Source organism: Cinclus cinclus, chromosome 8 (genome assembly GCF_963662255.1).
Source record: "Cinclus cinclus chromosome 8, bCinCin1.1, whole genome shotgun sequence".
In the NCBI taxonomy this organism is placed as follows: domain Eukaryota; kingdom Metazoa; phylum Chordata; class Aves; order Passeriformes; family Cinclidae; genus Cinclus; species Cinclus cinclus.
The window spans coordinates 20,637,190-20,650,662 of NC_085053.1; the positions used below are offsets into that span (position 1 = coordinate 20,637,190).

The window sequence follows — 13,473 nt, forward strand, 5'->3', positions numbered from 1 at the left end:
AGAATCTCTGTGATGCATTCTGTGGAGAATATTCCATAATTCCTTGCCAGAGAGTAGCTGGAAGTTAGTTTGTCTTTCTGGTGTGATTGTTTTGACATAATTGTTTGGGTTTTTATAGGTTTTGATCTCTCTGGCTGTGTAGAAGGTTAGTCCAATACTGCCTGCAGGGTTGTCCTGACATGGTCAGGAGCTTTTTCACCATTTCAGTGCATTGGTGGGAATGGCCCAAGGGAACCATGGAACACTTGCATATGAAAAAAAAAAAAAAATCCTTCTCTGTGACTGGCATAGGAGATCAGAGCAATTTCCAGAAGAATTAGGGAGAAGTATGAACACTTGTGCCCTATGAGAGAAGGTACGCCAGTTTTTTCCAGTTCTGGTTAGAAGAGAGCCTGGAAAATATGTAGATGTTCCATATAAAATGTTCCTGTTGACCAAGAGAGGGAGAAAATTTTATCTGTTTATTTTGTGAATTTTAACAAGCTTTCAGGTAGCACTGTGGTGAAGACCATACAGGAACCTCAGTAGGCAAATGACCCAGTTTGCAATGTGGGCCTTGGGGGAGACTTCCTGGCCAGATTCCCAAAGGAAGGTTGTTGGTATGGAAAGTGCAGGCTGGATCTTGCCTTTCATACATACCTGCATGCAACAGCATAATGAGATTAGGCAGGTCACTACATAGCTGAGAGCTGCTCCCACCCAGGCCTGCACAGTGTGTCTGCAAGTGCACTGTCAAGCATCAGCTGGTGGCTGCTCTGATGCTTTTCCAATGTGCCTTCATAGGATTTCATGTGCTATGCCAGGTGGATGTGTCCTGGATTGTGTATCTGGATTGAGTAGCCATTAGTATCTACAAGTCTGTAAACATTCACCTAATCTCATGGGGCAGATGAAGAAAATAAAGAAGAGCCATGACCACACTACTTCCTAGAGGAAAAGAAATCCAGGTATCAAAAGTTTGCAAAGTATCTATACTTGTAATAATGACATCATTGATTATTCAATTTTTAAACAATTTCTCCTTAAAATTAAAATTAAAATTCTTGCTGTGTCTCCCCTTCTAGTCTTTCCCACACCATGCATGGATTTTGTCCTTTTTTTTGTCCCCTGCTTTGCTTGCTGTTACCTAACACCAGTCATCCTTGCCCTGTACTTTTATTAATGGAGGAGAAGCATTTAGCCATGCTAGGCATCAGCAGTCCTTAAAGAACCTTTATCCCACGTCTGCCAAGACAGCATCATCTTCATTTCTGGGTCAGTAATCCCAGCTGTAACGTGAAAACCAGGGAGCTCCAGTCAGATTTTTATTTCTTTAGTTTCTATTCCTGTACATCACTCTTAAATGAAGAGACCCAAACAGTATTTACCCCTGAAAAGACTGTATCATTACCTTAGTAGGACATCCTTTCTGGGATTTTCTCCCTATTCTGCTTTATCCTGAGACAATTCCTTCCTAATACTATCACCATCTAATGTCTTCTGATGTCTATTGCCATCCAACTGACAGTTGCTGCTCTTGCCTAGATATTTGATCCCTCCTTCCTTCCCAAACAAAGTCAAAAAAGATGGGCAGTTTTTCCACGTCTCGAAAAGTCAATGTGAGGGTCAGCTGAAGAGCTAGTGCAGATGACTTGAAAAAGCACCAGGAAGGTGCTCATGTTGCACTCTGTTTGGCAGGCTCTGGCAATATTCAGACACCAATATTATGCAAATCCCAGTAGGTGCATTTCAAGGTCATAGTGCATGTAAACTCAGGTTGCCTGCCTTGATTGGAATAGCTGAGCCAATGTAAAGAAAGTAAATCCAAATGTGATGCTGATCTTAATGAAACACGCACAATTCCATAAACAGCAGAGCTAACAAACTTGCCTGATTGCCTGTGGATTTGTTTCCTGATTTCTTTTGTACCACAATGGGCTCGGATTTCCCCCAGCTTTCCCACTGCTTGCGTGGCCTCACCTCCACCTGGCCTCTCCAGCAGGAAGGTATGTGTCTCTTCCAGCCAGCCATATGTAGTTCTACCACCAGTGCAGCCCATGCCTGTTGAGGATATTGCATGGCCCACATGTGCAGCATATGTTCCTCCCTGCATATGGTGAATCCAGCACATGGAAGAAGTGCCAGGACATCTCCAACAGTGACACTGAGATGTCACCCAGAGGGTATTGGCTATTCATACAGCTGTTAGTAGAATAAAGATGTTCTGTGTTAACACTTCAGTAAAGAACTACAGGAACCATTTGAAGTCTGCAAAGCCTCCCTTAGTCTGAGAGATTTGACTTCAATTTATTTAGTTACGGAGTTCAATTTATTTAGCTTACGCATGAGATTTTGGGGGGATTTACTTGTAGTCTCTCTCTCTACCTAGAGGGAACATTTTTTTCTCACAAGACTTTTTAATTCTGTAGGAAGAAGCGTATCTGAAGCTAGGCAAACAACCAAAAAAGGCAGCACATTTATATCAGTATAAGTATTTTTTGCTACATCTGTCCTACAGGCTTGATGAATTTGCTCTTGATGTCTTGAAATCAAGACTGGATGTCTTGGTCAAGTTCCACTCAAGCAGTGTGAGAGTAAAGGTCTGGAAGGAGAAGTTGCTGATGGAGGAGCACTGCTCCCTGCTATGCAGATGTCCAGAAAGATGTCAGCAGGATTTCTCTCAGCCCCTCAAGCCGTCCTGAGAAGAAATAGCAGAAATGGCTAGAAGCTCAACTAGATAAAATCAGTCTGACCACACATAATTTCCTAGAAATCTGTGCTTACAATTGTCAGATGACATACTCACAGAGGGGAGCACTGACTGCTGATACCTATTTTCTGTAATGCAGGTTTAATCCAGTATCTGGGAAAATTCTGTGTCCTGGGAGTATGAAGTACAGGGCTGCACTCTCACGTTGCCTTCCCATCCTCCTGTTCTGTGACTCTGGGACCCCCTGTCCTCACTCTCTATGACCCATTTGTTGACAATGGGGAGCTGGGTAGCAAGTCAGTAATACACCTGACAGCTTGTCATGGAAGTAAGTTATTTGCTTTATCCAGTTGTCTGCAGAGGTCACAGCAAATTTTTCTCTTCTTGGGGCACAATTAGCCAGATATGTTTCTGCATGCAGAGGGAGAAGGCTTTGTGGAGTCTCTGAGGTGAGCAACTTCCAGCATAACTAAATTCCCCAGAAGAGCTCTTTGGAAAGCGTTGCAACACCACAGGATGCTGGAAGTTCACCGGTGTGGGGTATGAAGACTCACAGAGGAGGGGAAAAACGCTGATTTGATTCTGTAAATAAAATCACATGTTTTCTGTCAGTGGCTGAAAAGAGACTCCCCTTTCACAGCTCCAGGAATTTTGCTATCTGCATTTTTTTTAAAGGGGGGGGGGGGGAAGTCTGAACAGTAAATATTTATCCAAGATGTGTGGTTGTTAATATGATCCAGTCTTCAGTCATTTTGAATGGTGTCATGATGACAGATGTTAATTCAGAAAGGAATAGATTGGACGATTTATGCCTGAAACACATGTGTTCCTTGGCAGGCTCCATGGATTACTTGCATAGTTAGAGCTGTCTGAGCAATTCGTAACATTTTCTCTGCCTCGAAGCACCGAGGCCTCCAAGACAGGGGGTTGACCTATATCTTCAATCTGCTATAATAAACATGAGCTAACAAAACTCCCCATGTGCTTTTATCTTCCTAAATTTATCTCTCCCCCTGTGCTCCAGCTGTGTGTGGTGCTTCTGGTTCTGCCCAAGAGGAATGGCAGCTTCTTTCTGCAGGAGAGAAGGATGCTGCTGTGCATGAGGTGTGAATCCCTGACCTCCTTCCTCTCCTGACTGAGCAGCACCTCTACCCTAACACTCACAGCTATTTAATGCAAACACTTCTGACAACAGAAGTGAAAATAGACCAAGCCATATGAGGGCAGTAAGCAAGAGAGATTCAGGAAAGACCTGACTTTTTTATTGTAGTATTTCTCTTCTTGAAGTTGTGATTTTATGCTATGTGTCTGAGGGTGTTTCTTCTCTTCTTGATTAAGACAAATTTGTAAAACTGTTAGTGTCTTAATATTTATTTATTTATTTATTTATTTAGAGGCATAAAATTGGAGGAAAATGGCCAAGTTTTTGGGTTAGAAGAGTTTGGTATGTCTACTTGGAAGTTTTTCTCATCCTGACCATCACTTGTATTCTGGCCATTCTTGATTGAATGAACTTTTGTCCACAACTGACAAGGACAGAAAATATGGAGCCTGACTCAAGCAATCATCACTTCTGCTATTTGGAAAAAAACTCCTTAAATGTAAATGTTCTGTTTGGATTACAGTTTATTTAAATTATAATATTTTAAGAATATTAAATAATCTTACTTAAAAACTCTTCTTCTGTAAAACACCAATTATTAATGCTAGTCTAGAAAACAAAGTAGGGCAGGAGCTTCTTGGCATTTTCCCAGTTTCTTGTTATTTTGACCTTTCTGCTTTCTCCTCTTAGAGGACACTGAATAATTTGTATATATTCTATATGAACACTCAGTGAATATACAAATGATTTGGCTTCTCATTTCAGCAAAGATGCCATAATAGGAGAAGATAGATTTTCTGTGTGCTCTTGCTGTAAAAACAATGTAAAAATTTCCCTGGAGTCTCACTTTGAGATAACTTCAGAAAGCAATGAGGTTTTTTTTAGGCCGTAATTCTTCCTGTGGTGATCCTTTTGCTTTTTTTGTTGTAATGTGCCAAGAATTTAGTTTAAATATGTGTTGTTTAATGAGTTGCTGTTTGTATTCAAACTCATGAACTAGTTCAGCTCCCCAAAAAAGACTTTGCTGATGAATGTCCTCACATGCCCTGGGATGCCCTTGTGCTTTGTCACCCAAGCCTGCAAAGACAGCTTTTTAGAATTTTTTTCAATTTTTTTTTTCTGCTTCTGAGCAGGCATAGTGTTGTAAGTGGAGCAGGTAGCTGAGCTTGTACGTGGGATCACCTCATGTTTTCTGTTATAAGCAATGGGGAAAATGCTTTATCATTTTATTGAACTGGCATCGTTGAGCTGATGTTTTCCATGCCACATGTTTGGCACAGCTGGAAAGTTCAGTTGAAGTAACTCAGCTGTCTCAAAATGAGGCAACTGAAAATGCATAGTTATACCCCTGTTCAAAAAAATAGAAAAAAAAAAGAAGTCTCTCACCCTATTTTGCTGAGGTTGTGAGGCTGTCCAGTTCTTCAGCCTGGTGTGGCTCCTGCTGTTGTGTGAAATCCCAGGGCTTGGTCTGATGTTCCATGGGGGTGTTGGACACTGTCAGTCCTACGGTGTCTCCCCTGTCCTGCCTGCCAGGTGTCCTCCCACACAGTTAGTTGGGATGCAATATCTCCAGGTATGTAAGAACCAAGTAGGATTTTCTCATCAGTTACTTCTTCACAAAGAGTTTGAGCAAGGGCAGCAGACCAGGGAGTATCTCCTGGACTCTCAGGAACCTCTTTTCCTCCTCCCAGCTATCTAGGCAATGTGAAGGAGCAGTAGCCTGGTCTGGGACATGGCAAGAACAGGAGTGATGGGGACAGCAGAGAAAGTAAGGGTTCATAACTGGCAGGAAATTCCTAAAACACTGGCACTTTAAGACTTTTTGAAGTGCTGTATGGTTATAGAAATCAAGCTGCCAAAAGTTTAAAAAAGGAAAGAAATAACATTTCATTTTCAATGTTAATTCAGTTCTCCTGTGCAGATGTTATCCTTAATTGCATAATTATATCCTGGCTTGCTTAGAACACAGCTGTCTATCTAGTGGAGAGGGAAGGCTGTGATTTGGACTAATTTCTGTAATGTAAGACATTCAGCCTTGTATGAGTATTTGCAGGAACTGTAGAACATGTGGATAGCAGAGAGGAAATGCAAGGAGGAAGAATGGTCTCCTGGTTACAGACACTGGGGGTTCCTCTTGAGGAGATGCTATACACACAAACTATTGCAGAGATGCTCTAAATGTGAAAGTATGGTTTGTAAAAGACTTAGATATGTGGTGGTAAAAGAAAAATATTGTTGGAAGATTGGAAAGTCAGTGTTTTCAGTAGCAATCCAGAGCTGAAACTGCAAGACAGTCCTACTTCAGCAATTACTGACACCTGGATCTGACCCTTTCAGACCTGGTACCCTTTTAATAGCTGCTACATGAGGATGACATAGCATAAACTATATCATAAAAATAATAATGAAGTAAAGGAGCTATGGGAATAAAACACCTTGTATATAATGATGATATAGGGTCTATTCTTCTTTAGGATTTTTCTGACACTCTACTACTTTAGATATTAATTTTTTTGTTGAAAGATTATTATTCACAGACAAAAAAACACAAAGCAAATGTACATTATCTAAATTAATTCCTTTCACTAAGAACTTCCATCTTTCCTAAGACATTTTGGAACATTAATATTTCTTCAAATTTTGGCTCAAAATCTAGCTTACATTTTGAACAAAAGAGTCGGTAGGACAGTCTATCCATCACCCTGTTTGCACATAGATGTGTCTACTTGACACACCGTATGTGAGCCATCATTTATGCTTCAGCTTGTGAAACAGCATTCATCAGAAAAATCTTCGCTTTTTCTGCTGCTCCTCTGACATGTTCCAAGTTCCATTTTCTTCACAGGACAATCTCTTTTTTGACGGCATTTTTTTGTTATCTTACAACTGTGAACCACATTTTGCTCTCAGTTACATGGATAACATGGATAAAACCATGAGAATACTTTTTTTTTAAGAGGAATTAGGAATTCCTTTTCATTTACAACATGTCATAAAAATAGCTTTGCTCCTCTGACTCCTTAGAGCCTTGTGCTGTTTAATCCTGTGAATCAGAAGACAGCAGCTGGTATTAGACCAGCCACACAGGAGGCCCATGTGTCTGTGTTTGGGTTAGCTGTAGCACTCAGTTATGTAGGTCAAATAAAGCTGGAAATTCAGTAGGCCTATTTGAATATGCTTATCTGCTTATCTACAATATATGTTTGCAGGTAAACAGGGGAATGAGCACATGGCTGAGTTACAGCTACTGGTGGGTGACACTCCAGTGCTACCCTCATGTCCCAGGTGGATTTTGTCACCACTGAAGTTGCTTTCTGAGCCAATATCTGTGCACAGGGCAGCTTCCAGTTTCATGTGTAGCTGGTCTGCTCTGTAAGTTACATGTCTGGCACAATGTTCAGAGTTTGAAACTGCTGTTTGGAATAAGTTTCCTTTCTCTTGTGGTTTTCAACTTGGTTATCAAGCCTAAAGAAACTTATCTCTAGCTAATGTAGTGAACTATTAGCTCAGCTTTATCAGCAAAGAAAATATTGTTGCTTCAAAAAGAAAAAAAAGCTCTAGTAGTGCCGTGTTATGAGGTGCTTTTGTCTCCATCATGCTTGCTGCCCTTTGTTTGCGATGTATAAAATATATTTGGGCTTCACACTGAGAAACATTAGTGAAAATTAAATTTGTGGGCTTTATAACCTGTCAGGAGTTCTTTTAGGTGCTGTGAGGCAGTTGCCAGGTGGGGCATACTGACAGGGGAATGGCCTGGGAAATTACAGCCAGCTGATTCTAGACTTGGTCAGGGGGAGAGTGCCTCAGGAGAAGAAACAAAACTGGTAAAAAATTATCATGTTGTTGGGTAGCCCAAGAGCTACATCTCTTTGGACAGCAGAACAAAGAGAAGATGAGGGAAAGGCTTGAGCAATGCTCCTACTTCAGGCAGAGTAAGAGCTTTTCAGTGGGGAAGATAAGAGTGGAACTAGTCTCTAGAGCATTTTTAGGCTCTAGAAACTGAAGATAGGTTCGTTCAGAATGAATGCTGGCCGTCAGAGCCATATGCAGAGGATGGTCAGGGGTTCTCCATAGCTTTGAGAAAGTTGGGTAAATATGCTTGAAGTATGGGCTAGTGGGTCTGGCAATTGACCATTAACCCAGACTGCAGACTCTCAGCACCTCTGTTCTTGTTGCTAAAAATTCCTTGTTGCTTTGATAATCAGTGCAACTTCATTTATATTACCACTTGTAGAAGAGCATTTTCTAGGCCTCTGTGTCTACTTGACCGCTGAGAAATGCAGCATTGGCTGATAAGATAATTATTTTCTAGTGGAAACACACCTTCCACATCTAATCCAGTCATGCCTGAGCAGAAACCTTTCAAAAGCCTGCAGATGGATTGCAGTGGTTTTGCTGTACCTTATTTGTGTGACAGTGAGAGCTTTTGGATGACGGGTAGAGAATAAACCACATTCCAGTCTTGGTGGGGGCAGAGATTCCAATTAACAATGTGCTCACAGGCACGGTGAGGTCTTGTGACTGGTGCATCATCCCTTGACCTTTTTTTTTTCCTCATGTCTTTCTTCCTCTCCATTTCTGGTGTTAACAAAGTTTGAAAGAAGCAGTAATCTCCATTTACCACAGGCTCCCTCTCCAGTCTCTTCGTTTGGTTGCTCTGCAACAAATTTTTGCATACCCAGATTGCATGTTGCATGTGGCTGACCTTTGCAATCTTCCTTTACCCTTCCCATCAGAGCTGGAAGTCTCAATGAGCTATGCTGCTTGTATTCCTAAATCCAGTAGTGTGACAGAGTGCAAGAGGCAGCATCTGTATCATCAGGATGCAATGGCATTGCCTCTCATTTTGCACAGTATATTAGAAATGTTGTTATTATGGGAGACTTAGCCTGCTTCTAGTAGTTTGTATTTTCCACTGAGGTGCTTCTTGGCTTTGGCTCTGAGTTTCCATATTTTATTTTAGCAAATGTTGTGATTTGCCTTGGTAAATCTGAGAACAGGAGGTAGAAAAGTGAATGGAGATAAAAAATAATTTACAACTGGCTGTGCCAATTAGCCTTCAGTATTCTGCAAAGGGACAGACTGAGGGGTTGCAGCTGGATTGTCTTGTCCCTTGAGCTATTTGGTGATCCCTGCCATTTTTTATCTCTTCCTTCTAATCTGCTCTCTTAGGTCTGTCATGTCTGTACCAGTTTATTCCTGGAGTGGTGTCTACAGAGGTGGTGTCTCTTTCTGCCTCTCTTGCTGGATAAGAACTGTACAAGAGACTGGCTTGAAAGCCCTGGCCTATCTAAATTCTCCTGTACTTTTAAAATAGCTTCCTCTAAAGCATTTAGTGATGTCCTTTGCAGTTATATGATTTTGAAAACACTCCAAGATTGCTTAAAATGCCTCATAGACTTGTCCTTCAGTCATGTTCTCCTGTCTGTGATGCTTATTTCCTTACTCTTGTATCGTAGAAGCTTCTTTTGGCTGCCTTTGTCACTGTGAATACTGATCTGTGACTGGGACTCCAGGTGCACAGTAATACCAACAAGTAATAACATTGGAAGTTAAGCACAAGGATACACAATTTCCAGGCTGGACACTCTGGTTTCCACCTCGGTACCGGGAGGTGATGAGGCACTGCGGGAGCATTACCTAAGCAGTTTTCAGACTAATTTTCGGACTGTTTATCATTATGCTGATCAAGACAGGAGTTCTTTCGTGGTGACAAGCCTACCCTTAAGCGCTGCGGGTTTAGCCACTGCAGCAGACAGCAGAGGATGCCCCCAAGCCTCCAACTGCGAATCTGAGCTCCCGAATCTGGCAGGAAAAGCATGCCCTCCGTCCTAATGCCTGCTGCTCCGCGGGTCTCCTCCCAGCCAAAAAAAAAGGGACAGCGTTCCCCGACGGGAAGTCATTGCTTTGGAAACCTCTCTGAACATATGGGTCCAATCAGGCTGAACATCCAGCCCAGGCGCGGCACCGGCGGTAGCGCGGAGCCTCGGCAGGAGCTGCGCTCCCGGGAACGGCGGGGCTGTGTCGGGAGCAGCCCCCGGGAATAGCGGGGCTGTGTCGGGAGCAGCCCCCGGGAACGGCGGGGCTGTGTCGGGAGCAGCCCCCGGGAACGGCGGGGCTGGGTCGGGAGCAGCCCCCGGGAATAGCGGGGCTGTGTCGGGAGCAGCCCCCGGGAACGGCGGGGCTGGGTCGGGAGCAGCCCCCGGGAACGGCGGGGCTGGGGCTGCGTTCTGTGCCAGTGACAAACTGCAGAACCAAACTACGGAGCTTGGGAAGGGAGCTCAGCACTGCGGGGCTTGGAGAGCTAAACCACAAGGCTGGGATTTCAGTAATTATAAAGCAGGAAAACGGTTTTTGGTTCTTTAGCACTGCGCGGGGTTTTGCCTGCTGTATGGGTGGGTGGAAGTGAGAGCTGCCTGCTGAGACTCCGTGTTCCTCCCTACACTTGTTTTAAAAACTACAGCGGGAAAACACATCGAAATGGAAAAGCAACCCAGGTGTCCCCCAGAACTAATCTCAAGGGAACTGCCCAGGAAAGTTGCAGGGACGAACACAGAGCAAATAGAAATGACGCAGAAGGGACAGCAATTTCAGAGCAGTGTGATGGCTGAAGGAAATGCTTAGGGAAATAGTAATGAAGAACAACAGGAGAAAGAGCTGAATAGAAGGGAGTAAAGCAGAGTAGTTGTATTTCCAGCTAGGTATAGGCACCAACATGTATTTTGCACTGGCATTGAACTAGCTGAGAGGACCCCAGGTGTGGCCCTCGTGGTTCACACAGCACTGGGAAAATGGACAGTGGTGGTATGTGTGGTTGTTTCTCTCCAAACAGCTCCAGCAGCAGCAAGGAATGAAACTCTCAAGTGTTTATAGTTTTTCTTCTTTTTCTTTTATTTTTTTTCTATTTAGTGTTTTGCGTGTAATGTAAAACCTACTTAAATCCCAGAATTTATGTAGAATCTCCTATGGCGTGTAAGTCCAAAAGGCATCTTCTGTCAATTTTAAATAGCTTGCAGGCCTTTGGCTTGCATTGTTCATAAAATTTGGTCAATGCCATATTTACAGTTGTATGTGAAATTGTAATTGAACTTATAAATTTATTTTAGTTTCAAAGTCACACACTATTTTTCCAGGGTGTGCCTGCTTAAGCCCATGATAAGATGGTTTCACTGAATGAGTAGCTGTTCAAGATTTTTGTTTATCGTCTTCATTTTTGTGAGACCCGGAGCATGCTTAATGCAAATGGAGTCTGTGACCTTTTTTTTTTTTTTTTTACTTCTTTTCCTGGGACTGAAAGGCCTCTACTTTACATGTGCCCTTAGGAAATTCCAAAGGTTTAATATTTATCCAATTTTTAATGAATTTTCACAAGGAGGCAAAACCCAGCTGGCATACCAAATCCCTCAAATCCCTTGGTCAAATGGATGTTGGACTTCATTTGTAAAGTTTTTTTTTCTGTTTATTTTTAAATGCAGGGATCACTCAGTGGTTGAAGATGTCTTATAATGGAAAGTGGAAAGTGTTAGACCACTTTGATACAAGGCATGCTTTCTAAATTCTATGATGAAAGAACATGAGTGATAATTGAGATTTTTTTCCATTAAGGGTCCCAAGGGCACATGGTCATTGTTGAAATGTGAACTTAAACCCATGGGATGCTTGCCCTGATTGTCAGAAGTGTATTATGTTTGGGCAGTTTTGAGGGGGCAGGGACAGCAGTAAGATTTGGCTTTCCTAAGGTTGGTTTGGATGACCATGTGCACCCTCCTCAGGTTTGCTCTGTTAATGGCTTTTGTAGCACGAGCCATCTGCCAAAGTTTCAATTTCAGGATATGAAATTCAGCAGCTAAAGATATCCATGGGATTGTTCCATAAAACTCACTCTGTAAGGTGTTTAGTAACACGTGGTGTGAGCATTCACAGGAGCTGAGCACAGCACAAGGAGTGTGTGAAATGCAGCAGGCATTGGCTGAGGCAGAATTCCAGTCCCTAATTACAGGAGTGATCACTACTGGGCAGAGGAAGCTCTTGAGGATTTTGCAGTGGATAATCTACGTTTTCATCAGTGCCTTGAGAGCAGCTATAAAGTCACTGCTAAGCTGCAAGCAACCCAAAACTGGTATATATAATGAATTCCAGAGTGTGTCCTTTTTATGTAGTGCAATGTCTTGTTTCTTGTCATGGTGATAGGGAAGATGGCTCAATGCTTTAAGAAGGAGGTGTTCAATCAGATTATCCTGCCCAGGATGCTGGTCAGCAGATTAAAATTCCTTCCATCCTCCCTGTGCCTTGCTCTGAATTAACCCCAACAAAAGTGAAACTTTGGAATGCAGTTGCTCCCTAAGTCCTGTAAACAATAGCCTCTGGTTATTTTGGAGGCACTGTGTGCTATACTTACTGATGCCTGAAAAAGTGTCAGTGATGGGAAGCAATGATGCAAAGCCATCAATGAGCAAGGATGAGAAGCCATGTGACAGAGTGGCACAAGCCCCTCCCCAGGCAAAGCTGTCTAGGAGTGCAGCACACATCAAGGCCACTGTTCCATGTTTGCAGAGTGAAAACTTGAATTGGGTAAAAATAATAGACATACTTAGTTGTTTCTTCCCTTATACTGTGAACATTCATGACTGTTCACAAGACAAGGTGATACCTCTATAAGCCTACAGCTTAGTTCACATAAAACCTAACAGGGGAGGACAAATCTAGGATAAAGTGGGAAGCACATAGCTCACACTGCAAGTAGGGCTATACAGTCATTTTTATCTCTTTGAGTCTTCCTAAAAGCATTTGCTATCCAATGGTGTATCTCCTTGGAGGCAGGTGGGAGTGATCACAGGATGTGCTGGAATGCTTAATCCATGGATCAAACCAGCTGAATTGGCAATAAGAGTGAAAAGATGGCACCAGGGAGTGGGTAATTCATGCTGAAGCCCTGGCTTGTCTTCCTCACAGTTACTATCCAGACTGGCTCAACTGCATCAGTCTATGCTGCTGCCACCACTCCAAGAGACACAGGTCCCCTACAGTGTTATACTACTGCCTTGTGGCAGTGAGCAGAGACAGTGGGAACTGCTGCAGTAGTGCATTTTAATATTTTTCAAAATAAAATAATAGAATTCTGCTATATTTTGTATATAATTCTGTTTGTTGTTTTATCTTTCTTTTTCCTTTTTGTTTCCATTTTTGTTTTTGTTACCAGAGTGCCTCTGATGGCTTTTGGAAGTCAGTGGCAACCCGTGTCCCAAGGGAACCTCATGAGATACGTATCCTGAATCCCTACTTCATCCAGGAGGCAGCTTTCAGCTTCATCGGACTGCCTTTCAACAATGGCCTGATGGGCAGAGGGGTAGGTACAAAGCAAAGGAAGAAAACCTCAGAGAAGGATGTGAGACCAAGCAGCAGAGGAGGCTTACACTGTTATTATTTTCTTTTGGGCCTCCACTGTTGGACATGGAAAGTGTTGGAGGGACTTTGGTTCTGTTACAGTGGCAGCTCTCGGACTCCTTCAGACCCCAACAACAACCTTCCTGATCCAAGGATTTTGGAGGGGATTTTCAACACTTCAGCAGTGCCTTGAAAGCCACTGTGATGTTGCATCCCAGGCTTATAGTAGAAGAGGGTAAAGGTTTGCTTTATGAGGCCTTTGGTAAGAAATTCTGGTCTTAACCCAACAAATGTTATA

General features: G+C 42.7%; 1 protein-coding gene across 8 annotated transcripts in view; it reads left to right on the forward strand.

Moving 5' to 3' along the window:
- The window catches only part of ST3GAL3 (ST3 beta-galactoside alpha-2,3-sialyltransferase 3), a 171,260-nt gene that overhangs the window by 135,741 nt on the left and 22,046 nt on the right, over positions 1-13,473 (forward strand). For 4 of the 8 annotated variants that reach the window (XM_062497627.1, XM_062497628.1, XM_062497630.1 and 1 more), the window contains one exon: positions 12,991-13,137. The exons of 3 other annotated variants lie outside the window; for them this stretch is intronic. In XM_062497627.1, coding sequence (XP_062353611.1) covers positions 12,991-13,137 — 147 coding nt within the window. The remainder of the gene's footprint in view (positions 1-12,990; positions 13,138-13,473) is intronic. One more of the 8 variants, XM_062497631.1, reaches the window with a different exon arrangement.